The 20,101-nt window shown below is 41.3% G+C and overlaps 5 protein-coding genes and 1 long non-coding RNA gene across 7 annotated transcripts; 3 read left to right on the forward strand and 3 right to left on the reverse strand.

Annotated features, from left to right (window-relative positions):
• Positions 1 to 2,911: 2,911 nt before the first annotated feature.
• LOC124414688 (ras-related protein Rab-2) lies at positions 2,912 to 4,669 on the reverse strand. Its single transcript, XM_046895705.1, has 4 exons — positions 4,502 to 4,669; positions 3,933 to 4,072; positions 3,496 to 3,852; positions 2,912 to 3,423 (listed from the first exon to the last, which is right to left on the reverse strand). Exons 1-4 carry the CDS (start codon positions 4,545 to 4,547, stop codon positions 3,322 to 3,324), a joined length of 645 nt encoding a protein of 214 aa, XP_046751661.1. The 5' UTR covers positions 4,548 to 4,669; the 3' UTR covers positions 2,912 to 3,321.
• A 156-nt stretch (positions 4,670 to 4,825) lies between these two features.
• LOC124414691 lies at positions 4,826 to 7,612 on the forward strand. Its single transcript, XR_006930059.1, has 4 exons — positions 4,826 to 5,133; positions 5,345 to 5,541; positions 6,445 to 6,648; positions 7,495 to 7,612. It is a non-coding gene; the product is annotated as an uncharacterized LOC124414691 (long non-coding RNA).
• LOC124414683 (methyltransferase-like protein 25B) lies at positions 5,243 to 7,660 on the reverse strand. 2 transcript variants are annotated; one of them, XM_046895698.1, is made up of 8 exons: positions 7,531 to 7,660; positions 7,155 to 7,264; positions 7,009 to 7,066; positions 6,456 to 6,604; positions 6,055 to 6,357; positions 5,834 to 5,975; positions 5,654 to 5,763; positions 5,243 to 5,528 (listed from the first exon to the last, which is right to left on the reverse strand). In XM_046895698.1, exons 1-8 carry the CDS (start codon positions 7,657 to 7,659, stop codon positions 5,255 to 5,257), a joined length of 1,275 nt encoding a protein of 424 aa, XP_046751654.1. In that variant the 5' UTR covers position 7,660; the 3' UTR covers positions 5,243 to 5,254. The 2 variants fall into 2 exon arrangements, with proteins under 2 accessions (XP_046751654.1, XP_046751653.1); XM_046895697.1 differs by having other exon boundaries at positions 6,817 to 7,066.
• A 2,968-nt stretch (positions 7,661 to 10,628) lies between these two features.
• On the forward strand, positions 10,629 to 15,699 carry LOC124414680 (mastermind-like protein 2). The gene is made up of 3 exons (XM_046895692.1): positions 10,629 to 10,991; positions 12,636 to 15,349; positions 15,434 to 15,699. Exons 1-3 carry the CDS (start codon positions 10,974 to 10,976, stop codon positions 15,600 to 15,602), a joined length of 2,901 nt encoding a protein of 966 aa, XP_046751648.1. The 5' UTR covers positions 10,629 to 10,973; the 3' UTR covers positions 15,603 to 15,699.
• Positions 15,700 to 16,726: 1,027 nt separating this feature from the next.
• On the forward strand, positions 16,727 to 17,998 carry LOC124414685 (tRNA (guanine-N(7)-)-methyltransferase non-catalytic subunit wdr4). Its single transcript, XM_046895701.1, has one exon. The coding sequence runs from the start codon at positions 16,816 to 16,818 to the stop codon at positions 17,980 to 17,982; it is 1,167 nt and encodes a 388-aa protein (XP_046751657.1). The 5' UTR covers positions 16,727 to 16,815; the 3' UTR covers positions 17,983 to 17,998.
• A 40-nt stretch (positions 17,999 to 18,038) lies between these two features.
• Positions 18,039 to 20,051, reverse strand: LOC124414684 (26S proteasome regulatory subunit 10B). Its single transcript, XM_046895700.1, has 6 exons — positions 19,893 to 20,051; positions 19,575 to 19,654; positions 19,415 to 19,454; positions 18,792 to 19,301; positions 18,458 to 18,721; positions 18,039 to 18,388 (listed from the first exon to the last, which is right to left on the reverse strand). The coding sequence occupies exons 1-6, from the start codon at positions 19,987 to 19,989 to the stop codon at positions 18,198 to 18,200; spliced, it is 1,182 nt and encodes a 393-aa protein (XP_046751656.1). The 5' UTR covers positions 19,990 to 20,051; the 3' UTR covers positions 18,039 to 18,197.
• Between the last annotated feature and the right edge of the window lie 50 nt (positions 20,052 to 20,101).

Raw genomic sequence — 20,101 nt, forward strand, 5'->3', positions numbered from 1 at the left:
TATACGGGAAAAACTTGGACTGGCGCCGTGTTAGTTGACACTATTTTTGAATCGTTATTATAGATAATTTAAACTACATTGGCGAAACTAAAATGTTACGGCTTTTTAAGAATTATTTTCGATGACAGTTCCCAGTCACGTTTCCCTAAACTCTTAACGAAAACTAGCTGAATGCTAGAATATACGTGTAATCGAGCTGGCCTTTTTGCCTTCGGATAAAAAAAAATTATAAGCCTGTTTTATCACTTACCTACATATTAATTAGCACGGGATTGCCGCGATTGTACGACTGCTGTAGGTATCGGATAACAAAAAATATATATATACATATATAATTTGAATTAAAATAATGAATAAATGAAAAGAGTAATGGGAAAGACTGAAGAGGTTGTATAAGACCAACTCAGGGAACAGGCATGCTTACAATAGAACGTCTTTAGTTATCGATATACAAGAGATACAGGTTCTGCAAGGCTGTACGCACACCTCTGCCAAAGACGACTGAAGCAACGTTACAATGTAAGACCAAACGAAAAAAATCATGAAGTAAAAAGAGAAAAACAGAAAAAAATCATGAAATCAATAAATGTAACGATAATAATAATAATAATAATAATAATAATAGCGATAACAATAACAATAATGATACTAATAGTAATAACAACAATAACAATAAATTAATAGTTAAACGTAATAAACCGAATCGTATACACAAAGCTGTGCACTGATTGCAAAACGGCGCTATGGCGCTGCTTATTATATTACTACTATAAATTGTACTTGAAAAAGCGTAATAGATACATGTTACATATTATTATGAATAATTGAAAAAGAAATAATAATTATGAAAACAAAACATAAACATAAATATATATTTAATATAATGGTATTTAAGAAGTGATATTCTTTAACAAGATGAGTATATACGAATATATACGTATATGTCTACGTATGCGTTCATATGTATACATATATGGATATTTTTATTTAGGAACATAGTCATTATGAATTATAAATTAAATTAATTACTGCTAATGAAATAATATTTCGTTTACTGTCTTTTATTTAAAAAAAAATTTTCCTTCTTTCTCTTGTGATATACAGTACCACTATTGTTAGCTACGTTGTAATAGACAATTTATCCTTTGCTGAAAGTGTATGTGATATGTTGTTATTACATACACAGAAAGTATAACTAGCAGCTTCTATGAAATATGAAGAATGCTGTTTTGTTGCTATGGGTGCATATAAAAGAGATGCCTCCTTTGTTACTACTGGTTGTTTAAATATATCATACGATGTTTATTTATATCCTGTGTATTTTGCTTCTTTACACCTTGATCTACACGCGCTGACTACGAAACCTTGAACGTTTAACCGGTCGTTTTTAGACTGGTCCTGTGTTTGTGAGTGAAGAAAACTCACGTGTATGATAATTAACGAATGAGTTGAAATACATTGGAGTGACTTAATGTTCCAATGATCATCAAGCAAACTTGTATCGAGATGGTAATTTAGCTTTGTCAGTGAAAAACAAGTAGACACTGTATCTTACACTTTTTGTTAGTGGGGTCCTTGGTATAAATAGTATGCTTAATAAATGTTTAAAATTAAATGCACGAGTAAATCAGAAAATCAGCATGTATTATAATAGAATGGTAAAAGAAGGATACATAAGCGTGATTAAAATTTAAAACGCTAGTTGATGTACAGGTAAAATGTTTTCTTACTACAATAATTGGACATATCGTAAACTAACTTCACCAAGCTCCAAGAATAATATAATAATCACAATTAAATAATGATAAGTAAAGTTCGGATCACAACGAATTATCAGTTTATCGTATATGTAATTCTCAATTCACCGATGATTTAATTTCAATTCAAATATATGCTATAATATTTTTTATATATTATATATATATATATGCAATGTTAAATGTGAAGTGAGTCAAGTTTAATCTTCACTAGGTTTGTTGTGATATACATATTTCTCGTTCCTTTACTTAATTTTATTTCTTTTCACGATTAAGTTAATTGGACATTCACTTTTACATTGACTAGGACTAAAACAATCGTAATGAGATGAAGTTGCATGTGCGCTAACTGAATTGCTAAATTAAAATAAGTCTGTTAACGTTCTTCTTCCGATGTTTGCTGGCAAAACAAACATGTGATTTAATTGAGGGAATGAACTTTACGATTCATTGATCAGAGACGGCGCCATCCTCTTGTATAATAATTCACGAAAATGCTTTAAACCATTCAAGTGTACAAAATCCAAGCTGACGTACTGAGTAAAATATAACGCGCATCATGCATCCGATAACACGACATTTGCATAGCAGAAAAATGATACAGAAATAGAAGGGGAGAAAATATATTTTATGTATAAGATTGACGAAAAGGAACAACAAATGGTTGTGTAAATTGTTTCGTAACACATCTGTTTCACGACGGTTTCAAGTATTTTACGATTCCTGTTTTCGAACACTCCCCTAAGATTATATCATCAGTTTTTGCTATCGAGACATTAATTAACGAAAGCTACATAAACTGATTGATGATAGTCGTTACCTTTAATTCTACATGTAAACAAAAACATTGATTTTGGTTACATAGGTCTCCCAGCTGGAGTTCAATCGAAATTAATCTTTGTATTCGTCATATAGGTACATCAATAGTACATCCATATACATGCTGCCGCGTTAGGCTAATTGATTTAGTATAAGCCAATATTCCTGCTCCAAGTAAAATAATAACTTTCACGAATTTTTTCTTTTCTTTTTTTGTTTTTTTTTTATTTATTTATTTTTTTGTTTTGTTTTGTTTCGCCGAACGGAACCTGCGGGATAGGGAAGGTCATACTGGCCATTCAATAACACTATTGTTAATATTGAATACAAAGAGATTTCTGTCTTACATGTATTTTAAAACACGGGAATCAAGCTGTCGCTCGTCATTCCTCATACATAGGTCTCGTTCAGAGCGTCAAAGTTCTAAGTTTACAGACGAAGTTTTATACGTTGAAAGAGTACCGCTATGAGTCTCGTTAAGTGAAAACTGCCTTCTCTCTCTGTTTATGTACTATTTTTATAAACCCTGAAGGAATTACGCGACAAATCTTATTTATTACAATATCGATTAAGATTCTGAAAACGATAAATTATACCAATTACTGCCCATCCATCGATACGCGACGTACACACAAATATACAAATGAATATACAAATCGTTGAAAACGTGGAGCAGGAATGGGGTGGAAGGGAGATCGTTTTAGATCGGTTCGCAGGGAAATGGGGAGCAGCGAACCCCCAGCCCCTAGCAACATCCACCACCTTGAGCGCCACCCTGACCTCCAGTTCCCGCCAAGCTACCTGGGCTTGTCGGCGAATGCTGAGGTCCAATTTTGATGCCGTTTGCCTGAAAGAAATAAATTCCGTAAGACCATTTCATACCTTTTGAATTTATCTTAGTTCCTGATCTATTTCTCACCTCATTGTTGATGTCGAAGACACCTTCTTGTATTTTTTCATATATCTCTTTCGCAGTGTTGATAAATGCCTCTTCGACGTTGGCTGCAGTCTTTGCGCTCGTTTCCATAAATACGAGACCGTGTTCTCGAGCAAATGCTTCACCCTCTTCTCTTTTAACCTCTCTCCGTGAATCGAGATCGCTCTTGTTTCCAATAAGCATGATCACCATGTTTGAATTGGAATGCTGTCGTGCGTCTTCTAGCCACGTTGTTAAATGGTTGAAAGTCTCTCTGCGAGTTATATCGTAAACGAGCAAGGCTCCTGCCGCGCCACGATAATACGATCTTGTTATGGAACGGAACGCTTCTTGCCCTGCCTGCAAGTAAATCAAATTAGGAATTGAAGAAACGTGGACAAAAATTAACTTAATTTCAGCTATGCAGCTTTTATCTTTACCGTATCCCAAATCTGCAGCTTAATCTGTTTTCCATCAATTGTGATCATACGCGCGCCAAACTCAACGCCAATAGTCAAATCGTGTACCGGTTGAAACCTTTTGTCTGTGAATTGCAGCAGCAGACACGACTTGCCGACTCCTGTGGATGAGATTATAGACAAGGTTCTTATCGTCGGAAGAAAGTGTTAGCATCAGCAAAGCGACGTGAAGAAAAAATTAAGATCCGAATGACTCATCATTAGATTAAATACTGCTTAGGATAATTAGAAATGAGGTTAATTTTTACTGTAAAAATTTCCATCGAAAATATGATCGCAATTGTTTTTATTGAGAACGAATATTCATCAGCTCTTATTTCCAGGTAACCTCGGCAGAGGATTGCGGCAGTGAAAGGAAAACCGATTTTCGTCGTCTGTCTAGCCCAGACGCGTTACTCGAAAGAAAAAATGAAGGAAGTGTGAATATTGGTGAACGCAATGACATGAAAACAATGGGAGCTGTCACGGCAACGTAATACGGACAGATGATCGGGATTCTGAAAGAGTTTGTCGAGTCTCCAACAACTTACCCGTGTCACCGATGATAATGTATTTGAAGAGGTAAGCGTAAGACATTTTAAATTCTACAAAGCTCGTCAAAACACAGTAATTTTCAAGTACACGACGAGGGAAGCGTAGTAGTTTCGTTTCAACGCTCTTTTCAGCTGCTTATTATTTCCCTTATCTCTTCTGCTTGGCCGTGACGTCACTAGATTTACTTCGGCACTATTCGGTCGCATTCGGTTTCCTCAGCGAAACGCAGAAGCTGATTCGGAATTTGGACGCTCGGACTTTTTTCTTTTCTTTGAATCAGCAAAGTCCAAACTACGCGATTCCCTGTCTGATTTCTAGCAGCAGAGCTTCTGGATGTCTCACAGTTTCGATTTACTTACGGTTAATTAAATTTCCAGCTATGCTAACGATCCGAATTTTTTCATACCACATCTGTGTTTGAATTTTCTGAGAAAACAAAAGCATCACGCCTGCGCGCGCGAAGCATTATGGGACAAACGTGGAGCGCGATGTTGAACTGTGATCGACTGACACTAGACACGTTTTCTTTCAACGATTATCGCATTTGACTGTTCAAATATCGATGACACAGAGAAATTTGAATACTGGATGTATTCTCAAGCAGTCTAATCGCCATCACGGAAGTCATGTGAGTTGAAATAAGAACAAAACGAAATAGGATAGATCTCGAGCATTCCTTTGAAACTCGTGATGTGTATTTTCATTTGTTTTTTACGCCTGTACAACTGTACAAAGTTCAAAATATTCAGTTATTTAATAGACGTTAGTACAAAGTTTCTCGGCGATAGAAATGGGTCGAAGACAGCCTTTAATTTTGGCGATAAATTTTTCTCTGACAGGTACAAGAATCTATCCAACAAAACTGCACTCTCGACCAACGGTGCCAGCATCGATCTGAGGGAACCAAACACCACGACCTGTTCCCAGCGATCTAGCAGCTCCTCTGTTTTAGGATTTCTGATTTCCTCTATCCTCCGTGGCCGATTCTCTTCGGTAAAATTTTCTGTGACTGCCATGCAGTACCTGAAATATACTAGTGAGTATTCATATCTCGGCTTTAGTTTGACTTGCACATAAACAGTCAAAGACTTGAAGGTTAATTTTGAATGAAAAAATGTTTTTATCACGAGTGACCATGAAATACTGACTCTTCAAATGTGGTATTTTCCTTGAGCTTGAAACTTTTCAGCTGAGCATGACGTAGAGAGGAGTTTCTCTGAAGGATGAGACTCTCTAGCGTCGCTCGATAAGCATGTATCTATAAACAAAAGAATATTTTATAATGAATACGATGCTCAGAATACTGTAAAAATAAATTTCAGTCATACTTTCAGTTCCCAGCATTCGGCAGACTTCAATTTTATGCAATGATTTTCCACCGCATGACAAGCAACTTCCAAAGCTGTGTAGGAGAGATCGTAATCAATCCCAGACAAACGTAGATATTTGCTGAGAGGATAGCTCTGCGGGCTTAAAATTCTCAAGTTAAATTACAGGTGAATTAGAATTGTAGTAAGAATATAAAAATTTTATTATTCAAACTCCTTACCCAGGAGAAAGCTTCATGTAGCAGCACCCTGCGACGCAGATAAACTTAGCACGATCCGACTCTGCGTAAGACTGCAATAGCGTTGTTGCCAAATCGCCGCATGGATGTAAACCGATCAAACCGAATCCAGAAAATTCTGGATTTAGTTTGAAATTCTCTGTAAATTCGTTGTTGATTGTGTCCATAAAAAAAGACAATTCAGACGAATCTCTCTCTATCTTCAAAGACACGTGATGCGGTTTCTGCTCTCTGATATTAGTCAGGTACTTCAAAGCGATAGATTCAAATTGTGTATCCAGTTTTCTGTAAAGGAAACATTACCAGATATCATCAATCTCGATCACACTTATATTCAGTTTTCTACATACTCATTCACGTTTGTTTTTCCAGAAATTACAAACCTGGCTTGTTCCGACAGCAAGGACTGCTGCTCGACGCAAATTACACACATCTCGTGTCGATAAGCGAGCGTCCTAGCGAGGTGGCCAATTCCAGCTCCAACGTCGACGGCGCATTCTGATTTCGCCGAAGCAGCGCAATCCGCTATTATCTGAAAATTTAACACCACTTTAGAGTTTACAACGTCGATTCTCGGTAAGAAATCATCACGTGACTGACAGACAACGGTTTACAGGCGAACACCTGCAGCCGCGCATGATGCAAACAATGAAAATTATTTTTATCCTTTTCGCCCGAAACTAATTATGCAGCTAATTAAGGCGAGTAACGTTAAAAGGCAGTTACGCGTTAATAACTAATTACCTTCGCCATTATTTCGATTTCATGTTTCTTTTTCGGTTTTACGTGTTTGCCAAGTAAATCGCGTAACTTTTGATGACTCGAACACGTGCTCGGTTTCACTTGAGGCTCGCCAGAATCAGAATCCGTATAATTCTCCGTTTTACGGACATTTTCGCATTTCAACACGATCTCGCTCCTCTGATCTCTGTGTATCTGTAAGATATCGACGACTCGACGAAGCGCCTGCAAAGATAACGGCCAAACTCGAACGCTGCAGAGATAAAACAATTCGGTATTAGAGTTGTTTGATGATCAAATCGACAAGGAAAATCATTATTATTAATCTCATAACGTGTCACCTCGAACCCTCGTTCAAAATCCAGGATCCAAGTTCCCCCGGCGTGATGTCTTTGAAAAAATCTTTCCAACCGCCCGGAAGTCGTTCCCATAAATCGGCCTCGTAAAAATCCTTTAAAATTTTTAGCATGAAAAAATATCAAAAATTTTTATTAAATTTTTCAATTCTTACTCAACAGTTTTTTCATTTTTCGCGCGCTGCAGGAAGCCGGTACTTCCGCCCGACGAAAAGAACGTATGCTAGCGGAATCGCTACTCTAGATTCTTGCATGTTCGTGGAACAGCATCTCCACTCGGTGATAATAACAATAATAATAACGTCTCGTTCTCCATCTGTTCCAGGCAAATTAAGCGGCACAAAAATGGATAAAAACTAACCACGATGTAGGCGTCCACAAGCCATCGGTATTTGTCAAGAACAAGAAATATTTGGCGTATGGTTTCTCGCACGGCGTCGCAAATTCTGCATAAGCACGTGGTGGACCCGCTGTTATCGACGGTGGCCATCGTAGTCGTATCTTGCACGTTATATTTCAATTTTAGTTCAATTATCCCGCCGGGCTAAAGTATCCTTTTTGAATACAGGCGTGTATTCTTCGGGGGCTATTTTTTCCCGCGCTCCTGTAAATAATTACACATAATTATATCCCTTGTAAGAATGTACTATACTCCCACTTGCGTATTGCACGCATACGAATTAATTACTCCGTGGAATCCGCATGCGCGCGGGAATTTTGAATACCTTAATTATTACATGTTGCCTTATAGGTAAGCAAGTCTCCATGATATGTGCGTATTGACCGGGGGAGTAAGAGTGCGGAGTATATTCGCGTTCGGTTTATTTGTTAATTATAAAAGCAAGTACCCACGATTCCCTCGTCCCACTTAGCAACACTTTCACTCTTCAGCAGTTACGTTATTGCCTGTCTGCCTGCCTGCCTACCTGCCAGCACATCACTCGTCGGAAGAGTCGTATTTGCACGCGCGGACTGCATACAAGTGTAACACTTGTAATACGAATTAAGGTGTAATCGCCTGCACACATCCACGGCGAAACTTATTGCGTACGATGTACAAACTCTTGGATTTTTGTAAGAGCTCTACGGCTATCGTAAAAACTGTATCGCTAGACGAGCTTCTTCGTGGCGGAGCGTGAGAATTGAACGAAATTGAAACCGTATACTATGTGCGACAAGATTCTATGTATATGCCGCAACTGTTAGCAACAGGTTTTTTTCTCTCTCTTTTTCGTCTGCAAATTGAAAGTCATATATATTTACGCATAAAAATACGAATCCGTTTTCTTAAGACGAAGAAAATACAGATATTCAGTACATCGAAAGCGAATAAACTTATTTTCTGTACGATTTATCAGACGATAAATTTTTTTTTTTTTTTATATTCTTACCGAAGTATTCAGTATTTCGTGAATATGGATATGTACATTAATTTTTCGACTGGAATTTTTATCTTCCGTTTACCGTTAAATCGTGCGTGACGGATTTTTTATTATGGCTAAATCCCGGATTTATCATCTGGACCTCTTACGCCAGTCGTAAGTGAAAGTTACACCAAGTAGGACGGACGAGCTCTTGCACACATTTACGTTTATACCTGTGTACAAATACACATTCTTCATCATGCAGCTTCTCCGCGCATCATCCACTTCGATGTATTCGCCAAATATTCAATTAATGCCTAACTCACCGCGCGGGGAGAATTCCTTCTACATACATACATACACAATGAAAAATTTTCTCATAACATCTTTTTGCGAAAATCGTATACATGTTGTTCATATATACGAATAAGCGGGTCGATTTAATGAACGTGCAGCTCCATGCGGTCAAAGCGAGGAAGTTATTCTTTAACTTTCGAAATTCTTATAAACTCTTTCAAGTCAAGGTTTAAAGGAATCCACCAGACTATAATGTAGCCCCCCTCTCGCTTGTAAAAGTTAAAAAGTGTATAATACCATCAATGCCCATAAAATAAATTCTTTTTTACACCGTTAGCGTTTCGAATGTTGTTAGGTATATTAATTGTAAGTGTTTTCTCCCCCTCATTCTCTTTATTATTATTTTTTTTTTTAATCATTTTCCATCACACGTGGATAAAGTTTAATATCACCTTTCTCGTTCGTGCAGAAGCAATCTAAAACTGAACTGTCGCTTTCAAAACGATCGAAAATCACTGCGATGTACATACGTACGTACTTCTTGCACGTGAGCCGAATTATCATGTACATACATATATGGTTGATTAGATACCCATATATAGGTGTTTAATTGAGTAACTAATATATCCACTCTGTTCATCAGATACGTTCAATTTTTTCCATGCCTATTCCTAAACTACACTACTCATCAGTCGCATCTCCGTGCATCGTCTTTAATGTATATTTAAAAATAAAAAAGAAATCGCCACGTTTTCACCCACCACTAGGCTATAGGCTGTCGCATATAACGCAGCTGCTGTATATCATTCCATGTATGTGCAAGCGTATGATTGGTGTCATTAGTATTTACTCAATGGTTGTAATCACCAATTGACCGCGTTCGAAAAGAGAGCATATTATGGGATGATATATGGGCGTTACGGTAACGTGTGGGTGAAGGTTTACCTTTCTCATCGTTCAACATTTTCGCTTCTATGTTGAATATGTATTTTTTTTTTTTCTAAAACTATGGAAGCTCTTTTCTTTATACGAGAATTGATTTTTTGCCGGCAATTAAGTCTTATTTAAAGTTTCTTTGATGATCGATAAAACTGATTATGTTCAATTTTCAGGTAAAATTTTCATCGAGACTCGTTCTCAACGCATCGTATGGATTTTCGGAACCATCAAGCTTGTGGAGAGATCGGTTTGGCCAGATGAAAAGAGAGAGAGAAAAATAAAGACGAGGAAATGAGGAGACTGCACACTACGTAAGAGTGGAGGAGGGAAGCAGATTTCAATTTCGTTACCTTGCGGAGGTCGCTCGGGGAAAAGTGACGACGCGGTCCGGTGAAATATACCTTCGTTATAGGTATATGTGTATAAGAGGTATGTACAACTATATGTATACCGGCGTCCAGAATCGGATGTAACGTCCGATCGTTATAAAGAAAGTCAACCTGGCGAGGAATATACGTGTTACACATACTACAACAGCTGCATCGGGTTCAACAGATGGTTACACACCACTCGCTTCCGTCGTCCCAACGATCCTCCAGCTTCTTGGTCCAGCTTCACCTATCGGCAGTACAAGTTATATTATTATACTCACACATATATCTACTCATAAGATATAAACGTGTTTCAGGTACGAACGAATAGACTGTGTAATAAAATGAAGGCGAGCTCGAGTGGGTAAAATGGTATATCACGGGCATGGAGAAAGGTGCCCAAGCGTGTGCACATCGAAGATTAGAGCGGAGCTTCGTGTGGCGTGTATAGTTGAGAGCTGGAGTGGAGAGTCCAGGTGGGGATCGAGAGAAACGAACTCAAGAAGCGACGATCCTACCTGACAATCAGTTTTCATCCGAGGCTTCGGTGCAGGAGCCGCGTTACACACTTCCGAAGAAGGTGAACCGAGGTGCAAGGAATTGTTTTAACGTATGATAAACAGGCCGCGCCGTGCGCCGATATCCATAACCGGTTGCCGGGTTTCTCGTCATGCTGCAGCTCGATTCTGTCCACACGTCAATTAACTACCCTTAGCTGTATGTAACGCGGGTTGGATTCGTCATCGTGTAAATGCAGTGCGAGTCTCTTTAACAGATATATTATACACATTTCTTCCATCGAGGTTGGTGATTGGTAACCGAGGAAAAACAGTATGAAGTTATTCAAACTGGTGAGTATACGTTGATAAACTTTTATCTTACACACATTTTCAATTCGCTTCTCCTCGACTATTTATCGCCTCATTTGCATACATGCATACGTATATATATTGAGAATTTTTCGGAGTTCCCGCTCTTCGTATAATATTATAATATATAAGATATACAGTAGAAGAAAAAAGAAATCGCTGTTAAATTTTTTACTGCTATATAGATAGCCCGTGAAATTATTGAAGTCGTTAATGATTCGGGCCACCGTGACGATAGCGGAACGGTCAGCGATGATCGAGTATGATTTTATTTTTTTCCTCTTATATTTACCGATTTGCGAAACCCCAGATGTGGAGATTATTCTACCCACGGTTTCTATAAAGGCGCGATTCGCAACGGTCCGCGTACCTACTTTGAGCTGGCTTCACCATATTGGGAGCAGTTGTGACTGGGAATTGTTTATCAGGGGACCGGTTAACTGTGTCTCTGTCGCAGCTAGAATACCAATTGATCTCGTGGCTACGGCCCATGGTGTTGTTCATTGGACTCACATGGGTGCAGGATGTCTCTTCTTGGCATTAACCGGGTCAGTCGGTTACGTGTGTCAGATGAACCGCATATTTAGTAGGCTGACAGTAGTCACGTAGTTCGTCAAGAAATTTTTCACCATTTCATTATTCGTATATACATTTAAACAACGCTAATATCTTCACCGGGATGTGCAGTCTAGATTTACGCGAGCAGAGTTAGAACCATGACAAATAGGGAGCCTCGTTTCTCGACACTATATAATCGTCTTCACTCCAATTAGTGAATTAAGAAACGCTTTCAGTTTGATCCTGGAATCTACGGTCTTCTCTTCTCGACACACTCGATAGACGCAAAAAACTTTTAACTTCTGGTTTAAATAGCACAAAAACAAACTACCAAATCGACTTCCAATACATTAAGTATCTTCTGTATCGTCGAGATCTAGGTCTCGGTGTTAATGGTGGCTTCGAAAAACCTCATGAGTCTCATACGGATACGGAATTTACTATAATATACTGCGCCTTGGACGGGAGATATTTATTCAGGACTGTAACATGTACGTCTCAAAAGAATTTTTAGATAAGATACGAAGAACCGGTTGTCTTGTAATACTAGATACCTTCAATCTGTGGAATATCGTAACGAAGTTATACTCTTGAAACGATTCTGATGTTTCAACGTACTGAAAGTAGAATAGACACAATCGACTTGAAATGCTCCTTTGAATTTGCTCAATTGTCTAAAAATTTTAACCCTCGTTACAGAGTATTAGGTATGTACCTATAAAATTTGCAAACTTGTTCGTGCATGACGACGCATCGGTCTGTATACGAATTCGTACCTTGCAACGACCGCTTTTACTTCGAGAGCCTCTAGCTGTGAGAGGCGTCCTCTCGTGAGGTCCTGACTTTTACCTGACCATTACGTGTGCGGTACATCGAAAGATGAGTGCACGGAACCGCCGGGCAACATCACACCGACGAAAGACACTCGATACTCACCTGCAATCCTTGCGAAATACCCCTTCCCATGATACCGACGTCTATGCGCAATTATATTATACATGCACGCAGCATCGGTTATACCTAGATACTAACAGTAATGAAACCCTTCTAATACTTTTCGCTTTGCAGACCGCGGCGTTTCTGCTGCTGGTCGCAGCTATCGTGGCTGCCGAAGAAGAGGAGGAGGGAGGTAAATCCCGGGAGAAGAGGCAGCAGATTGCGTTCTATCCTAGACGAGGTCCTCGGCCACCTCCTTACGCAGTCCAGATGGAGCCGATAGTCCAATACTCCCAGAGAGACCCGCTCTACAATCCACTAGCCAGTCCGAAGAGCGACGACTCCGGGTACGGCGAGGAGGCGCCGTCGAACATCGGTTACGGCTACCAGTCCGACCCGGAACCGATAATCGAGATAATAATCAAGGAGTCGAACGAGACTCTACCGACCCCTGCACCGCCACCGCAGCCCCAGCAGCCTCGACCGACGAAGGAGCCGATCCAGGTTTTCTACGTAAAGTACGAGAAGAAGAAGGGCTACGGGGACGATAAGCCGCGCGTCGTTTACGATGCCCCGATACCGGCGCTCACGCCTGTCGAGGAACACGAGGAGCTGAACCAGGAGCGATCCGCGTACCATAGTCAGGAGCCCCAAGCCCCCGTCGTCACGTCGCCGGCCCCGCCGCCCGAGCCCTCGACCACCCTGAGGACGATTATCCGGCCGGAGAGCGAAGTCTACCACGCCGGAAGTAGCGGGATTCGGGTGACTTTTGGGACCGAGCAGGTTCCGCCCAACCAGCACAACAAACGCAGCGACCAGGACCAGGACAAGCCTCAATTTTCACCCCAGATTCCGCAGCCTGGTTCGCCGAAGCGACAACACGGACCTTACCAGCCCCAACTTCAGCCCATTTTGCACTCCGTGCAGCAGCAACAGCGCAGGTTTCCTCCGGCTCTCGCCCAGCAGAGAGTGATAAATTCGTTTCCACCCCCCCAGATCATTTCCGCATCGCCACCGCCGCAGCAAATCGTTTACCAACAACCTCAACAGCTACGCAATCCACCCGGAAGACCTCAGAGACTTCCGATAACGATTCAGGGACTCCCCGAGGTCCAGCAACGCGTACCGTTTAACTCGTTCGCCTTCGCTCGGCAGAACTCGCCGCCTAGTCAGCAAGGGAACGGGTTTAACGTCGATCACCGACACCAACAGCAGGTGTTCAAACAGCAGGAACTCGAGAAGCAGCGGTACTACGAACAGCGAAGACAGCAGGATCTGCTCAGGCAACAAGAGCAACAGAGGCAGCGAGAGCAGCAGAGACGGCAGCAGGAAATTGAGCAGAAGCAAATCCAGGAGCAGCAGAGACTGCAACAGGAACTCGAGCAGAAACAGATCCAGGAGCAGCGCTTCAGGCAGCAGCAGCAGCAGCAGCAGCAGCAGCAGCAGATCAAGTACAACCATCAACAACAGTTCCAGCAAATTCCTCAGCCCCAGTTCCAGCGCCAGCAACCGGCCCCCGTTCCAACTCCAGCTGCCGATCGACCAGGCGGTGAGATTCTGAAGTCTGTGCCCAAGCTGGAGCAGCACTACGCTATTCGGGAGAATCCGCTGCACCCTGGACCCTTCCCACCGAACCCACAGCCCACCCAATTCTCGGAGATAATTCCTCAGCAGACCCAATTCGTTCCGAGTCAGCAGTACAACAGCGTGGCGGAGAGCCAGCTGCAGCAGCAACAGCTGGTCCAGAGGCATCGTCAAGTTCCGTTCACCGGAGCAGCGAGCGAAAACCAGCAACAGTTCTTCTCGCAGCACCTGTCGGCTCCGGTTCAGCACCAATCGTCCGGATCCAATTCCGCCGGAAACACGCAGTCGATTTGGGGACGGCCTGTCTTTTCTGGCCAGAGCTCGAGCTTCGGACAGAAAATATACGCCACCCCAGTCACCTATTCCGGGGATCTCACACCGTCCACGACGCCGACGACCATTTCTACCACCGCCGAGGTCTACAGACCCTCGACTACGGCGACGCCGAGCACTACCGAGGCCCCCAGTACCACCGTTGCTCCCCCGAAAAACGAAGCCAAGATCAAACAGAACATAGCCAATCTTCCCGACGAGGTTCCTGACGACATTAGGGAGCAGCTACTCAGCTCCGGGATTCTCGGCAACGCCGATATACAGATACTTGATTACGACAAGGTCGGGGACATACCGATCGAAAATCTGCCGCCGGAAGCTTTGGCCAATTTCTACGGCGCCGGAGGCGGGGCTGCGACGTCGGCCAGCGAACCGATACCAGCTGTGGTAAAAAGACCGAAGATCGTTCAGCAGAGCGAGGAAAAAGTTTCAGGGCACAAGAAAGAACTGCCGGCTAAGGTTGAGCAAGCCACGCTCAGGCCGGGAGGCGTCGAGATGAAAGTGGTACACTTTGACCCGAATACTGCTCAAGGTCAGGCGATCGCCGAGCAGCATATCAGGGACGATGCGACTCATCTCGACCCGGTGAAGATCGGCCCGAAAGATACCTCCAAGTACAATCGGTACCTTCCGCTTAAGGTCAGCGGGGCTGCTTTTCCGCTTCCCGACGTGCCGGAACTTAACGGTAGACGAATCACGAGCGTCGTCGTCCTCGCACCGGTCGATTATAACTTTCAAGGTGAGAGGGAGCCCCAGTATGGCGAACGGAGCGGTAGGAAATTTAACGATGTACAGGCCGTAAGATTTTTGGCCGGCGATGCCCTCAAGCAAGTCGTGAAGAAGCCGAACGCCGAAAACTACAAGAAATGGCTCGAGCAGGAGAGCCGCGCTGATCCTCAGCGACAGTCCGTCGTTTTGCTCGTCACAACGTGAGTTTGATTTTTTTTCTTCACAATTTATTATTCACTTTTTTTACCGTTGATATATTCAACTTTCTTTTTTTCTCACCTCAGACCCGCTGACGACACTAAAGGCGAAAAGGAGATCTTCATGTACGACGTGACCACCCAAGCCGTTAGCAAATTGGCTGGTGACTTGTCGACGGCGTTTGTTGACGTCGCAGAAAGTAATTCCGACAACGAGGATGCTCAGACGGATATTATCCAGGATGCCTTTGCTTAAAGCACCTCAACTTGCTTTTATGCTGGCAGTAATAATTAGTTATTTATCCGATCAAGCATTCGAGAGCTGCTTTTATAAGTCGAGGTGCAAGAAAAACGAAAAAAAGGGCAAATTTTTAATCAATTTTTTTTTGTCTTGCAATCAGTGCCAAATTCAGAGTTGATCGATGTGTAGCACTGCGGAACAACAGTGAATTCCTTTGGTTTATCAACTTATTTAGCGCGTGCAGGATCCAGTAAATTCTGCGATAAGAGATGGAGCGAGCCTGCGGCAATTGATAAGAAAAGGATTAATTTCTTTTCTATACATCAATTATTTTCTATGCACCGTAGATATTTTAATTTGTAAATAACATAAATTTTTTTATACGCACACATATTCATACTATATTTTTTTATACGAAATAAAGATAAATTTTTTCTATACACGTTGCAGTATGAAATCTAATCTTCGATGCTGCAGAAACTTGGCAAATGTGTAGCAAATTGCAAACGAAGAGAAAGTGTAACGTGAAAATTGCATCAGACACAATTATGAGGCGAGGTACGTTTCTGAGGAAGATAAATATTTTCAGTTATTAAAGACTAGAGGATGTTGAAAGCGAATGAGTATATACCTATATGTACATACTATACTCACAATGCTGCTTTTAAGAGCGCTCTAAAGACACCTACCTCATTATGAATTCTCGAAATTACCGCATGCAGGCCTTTAGTATGTGTTGCGAAATCTAATAGTTTAATAAATTTCTGCACGTCTATCCGCTTCGGCATCTTAAATCCGAATCCCATTGTGAGACTTTGCGAGATTTGGGCAATGCCGGGATAGCGGTTTCAGAACGATGTTGCAGTTAGTAACGTTATCGTAACGAACCATTAGGAATAAATCACAATTTTTTTATTTTTACAATGATTTTGAAGAAACTAAGATTGCAAAATATGAGAATGTTTTCTTTTATTACGGTTTCCTGAATTGCGAACAACGCTTTTTTAAAAACTTCGATCTAACGCTTCACAACTGAAGAAAGCAAAAGTAATTGCAGTGTCCTACACTTACCGACTCAGTTGTGGATAATGGTTGGACATTTTTGTACCGATTTACCGAATCCACGCGCTCAGCTGTGTAAACTTCAAAAGGCGCTATCAAGCCGGGTGTTTTTACCAACCTCTATTATAACCTCACTTATTATGTGCGAAATCGGGAACGTTTGACGATGAGTTTTTCCGTGTATGATAGAGAAGTGACGCTTTGCAGCGGCGACAACGTAATTATATGCAATATCGACGATGATACTGTACACGAGCTGATTTTGCCGGACTTGAAGTCTGCGAAGGATACAACCCTTCACAACAAATTGGACATTGATTTATACCACACGATCACTAACGTGTCCTACTCGAACGACGGTGAATATTTTCTGATATGTACCAATAGAAAACAGCTCTGTTTGTACAGGCGAAAAAATCGCGAACTATTTGCGAACAGAACTCTGGCCAGAGCAGCGAGCAGAGTCAGGTTTACACCCAACAACGATGTCGTTGTGGCCGATAAGTCTGGAGATGCTTACTTGTACTCCAGCAGCAGGCCTGAAGAGGAGGGAACCGCCCTGCTTGGACACCTCTCGATGCTGCTTGACGTTATGGTGACAACGGATCAGAAGTACATCGTCACTGCTGATCGAGATGAAAAGATTCGAGTCTCTATGTACCCAAATTGTTACAATATATTGTCGTACTGCTTAGGGCATGAAAAATTTGTGACAAACATTCAGGAACTGCCTCACGATAAAAATATCTTGGTATCTAGCGGAGGTGACGGATGTTTGAAGTTTTGGGATTACAAATCTGGGAGAGAGTTGCTGTCCATTGATGTAAACGAGAATGTTAAACAGGAGGATATTGAGGGGTTTAACAAATGCCTTGAGGACTGCGAGCTGGATGAATCCGTCACCATATTGCCACTCAAACACCTTGTGGTCTCAAAAATTGATGACTCAACCTCTCTGGTTATGACGACTCTGTTCTCTTGCAAGAGATTATTTTTATACAATGTTTCTGGAAGTGTGGAAACGGGAGTCACACTCTGTCAGCGTCAGGCGGTGGAGCTTCAAGATGATCCGCTGGAATGTCTTGTTCGAGATAACAACGCATTTTGGACTCTGAGCGACGGTGGATTAAGCATTTACAAATTTGATGATAAACAATTTGAGAAGGACGATGCAAGTTGTAGATTGGAAAGAATTAACGAATCTTGGAAAACATTGAGAAATCATTTGAAAAAACACACTCTTTTTCCCATTTTGTATAAGCGGAAGTTTGACAATGTTCAAGATTATCAGGAAAGGAAGAAATCCCGCCTTCTGTCAAAGGTCTCGGAATAATATTTCGGCAGGTAAAAAGAGGAGTATTTTTTAAAATAAGTCTTACAATTGATCCATCGATTTTCCACGTGTAATTTTATTTTTATCTTTTCTATAATAAAAATGTTGCCGCTTTAGAAGATGCGTGTTGCGTACTTATCAATGTCACATTAGTTTTACATACGGATATTTGCATATCAAAAACGAGAATATACTGGTGATATAAGATGAATCTGTTACACTGGTTTGTAGTCCAATTTGGATTCGAGCTTTTTGTTATCTGAAACTTTTCGAACAGCCTTCATAAAGTCTTCTTGCACAACGTACTCTCGTTCTGATCGTATCGCAAATAATCCTGCCTCTGTGCAGACGTTTCTCAAGTCAGCGCCATTGAATCCGTCCGATAATTTAACCACTGCTTCGTAATCTACAAAGATGTGGCGTGTTAAAATATCTCGAGTTTATAAATGATTTAGATCTTCAAATTTCAACCTACCAATTTCACCGTGCTTAGCAATTGGACCAGCATGAATTTTCAGAATTTCTAATCGTGCCTGTTCATTGGGTAAAGGTATCTCTATTTTTCTATCCAATCTTCCAGGTCTCAGCAGAGCTGGATCCAAAGTATCTGGCCTGTTAGTAGCCATAATCATTTTGACTTGTCCTAGAGAATCAAAACCATCCATTTGGTTTAGTAATTCCATTAATGTTCGCTGAATTTCACGATCAGCGCTGGTTCCCTCGGAGAATCTGCGACCACCTTTGAAAGTCGTTGAAAATTATTTAAATATACTCATGTTGCATATTATGAATGCATTTCATCTATTTACCAATTGCATCGATTTCGTCCATGAATATAATGCAGGGTTGGTGATCACGAGCGTAATTGAACATCTCCCTAATCAAACGCGCCGACTCCCCGATATATTTGTCAACAATAGCACTAGAAACGACTTTCAAAAAGTTGGCATCCAGCTGACTGGCAACAGCCCGAGCTAGCAGGGTTTTCCCCGTTCCGGGTGGTCCATAGAGGAGGCATCCCTTAGGTGGCGTAATGCCAACCCTCTGGAACAGTTCAGGATTCAAAAGGGGCAGCTCGATGACTTCTCTCAATTCCCGGATCTGCTCACTGAGACCTCCAATCGCGGAGTAAGTAACGTCTCCAGGATCCTCATGAGACATGTTGTAGACCAGGGGGTCGACTTCACGAGGCAGGTAGCGCATAATTGTGAGAGTAGTCATGTCTAAAGCAACGCGAGTGCCTGACTTCAACTTGTTTTTATCCAGCTGACGCCTGCAGCCTACCACGTACCGCGGTCCGTTGGTAGCTTTGACTATGACTGAAAATAGGAACACAAATTTGTGAGGAATGAAAGCATTCAGAATTCGGATCAGTGATATACTAATGAAATCCTATGCATAATTTCATCTTTCTATAGAACTCTGGACTTACATTTTTCTTCCGTCAGTTGCTTCAGTACTTCTCCAACAATCTGAAAAAATTGAGCAAGGTGTAGGAAAAAAAACCACTAAAATCAGATCTTTTAGCAGTTTTTGTTGTCTTTGTTCACCTCAGTGAATAACGATATATATATATATCTATATATTTATACCTGTCCGACACTCTGCAAGGCTTTCAGATCGTTTTCTGACTTGTCATACTGCTTGGTGAGGTCCTTGAGCTGCTCTCGCACTGGAAAAATGTAGTTTTAACGTGAATTCTGACTTCTAGAGGTTAGGCTGGGTTGTGTTTTGTATAATTTTAGGCTTCGTGAATTTTACAACTGGTTAAAATAATTTTTTTCAGTACTTTCGCAAATGTCTATCCGGAGGAGAGACAATAAGGTTAGGATAGGTTAATGGCACGCGTATAATACGCGCCGCGAATCGACCTTTATATTGAATTGTTTTTCTGTACATTGTTAACTCACTCTCCTTTAGTCGAGACTCCACTTCTTTATGCTCCAAAAGCTTTTTACGATAATCTTGAAGGGATTGTTCCCTGACAGGGTCCGCGGTCGTCGCCATTTTTCTCTATTTTGCTGTCTAACGATCAATGATCAACTAGTTCTGTAGACGTTCTAAAAATACAGTTATCCATTACTTCACAATTTGTCCAATTTTCTGAAACATCATCGAC

This window comes from Diprion similis, chromosome 14, assembly GCF_021155765.1.
Source record: "Diprion similis isolate iyDipSimi1 chromosome 14, iyDipSimi1.1, whole genome shotgun sequence".
Taxonomy (NCBI): Eukaryota; Metazoa; Arthropoda; class Insecta; order Hymenoptera; family Diprionidae; genus Diprion; species Diprion similis.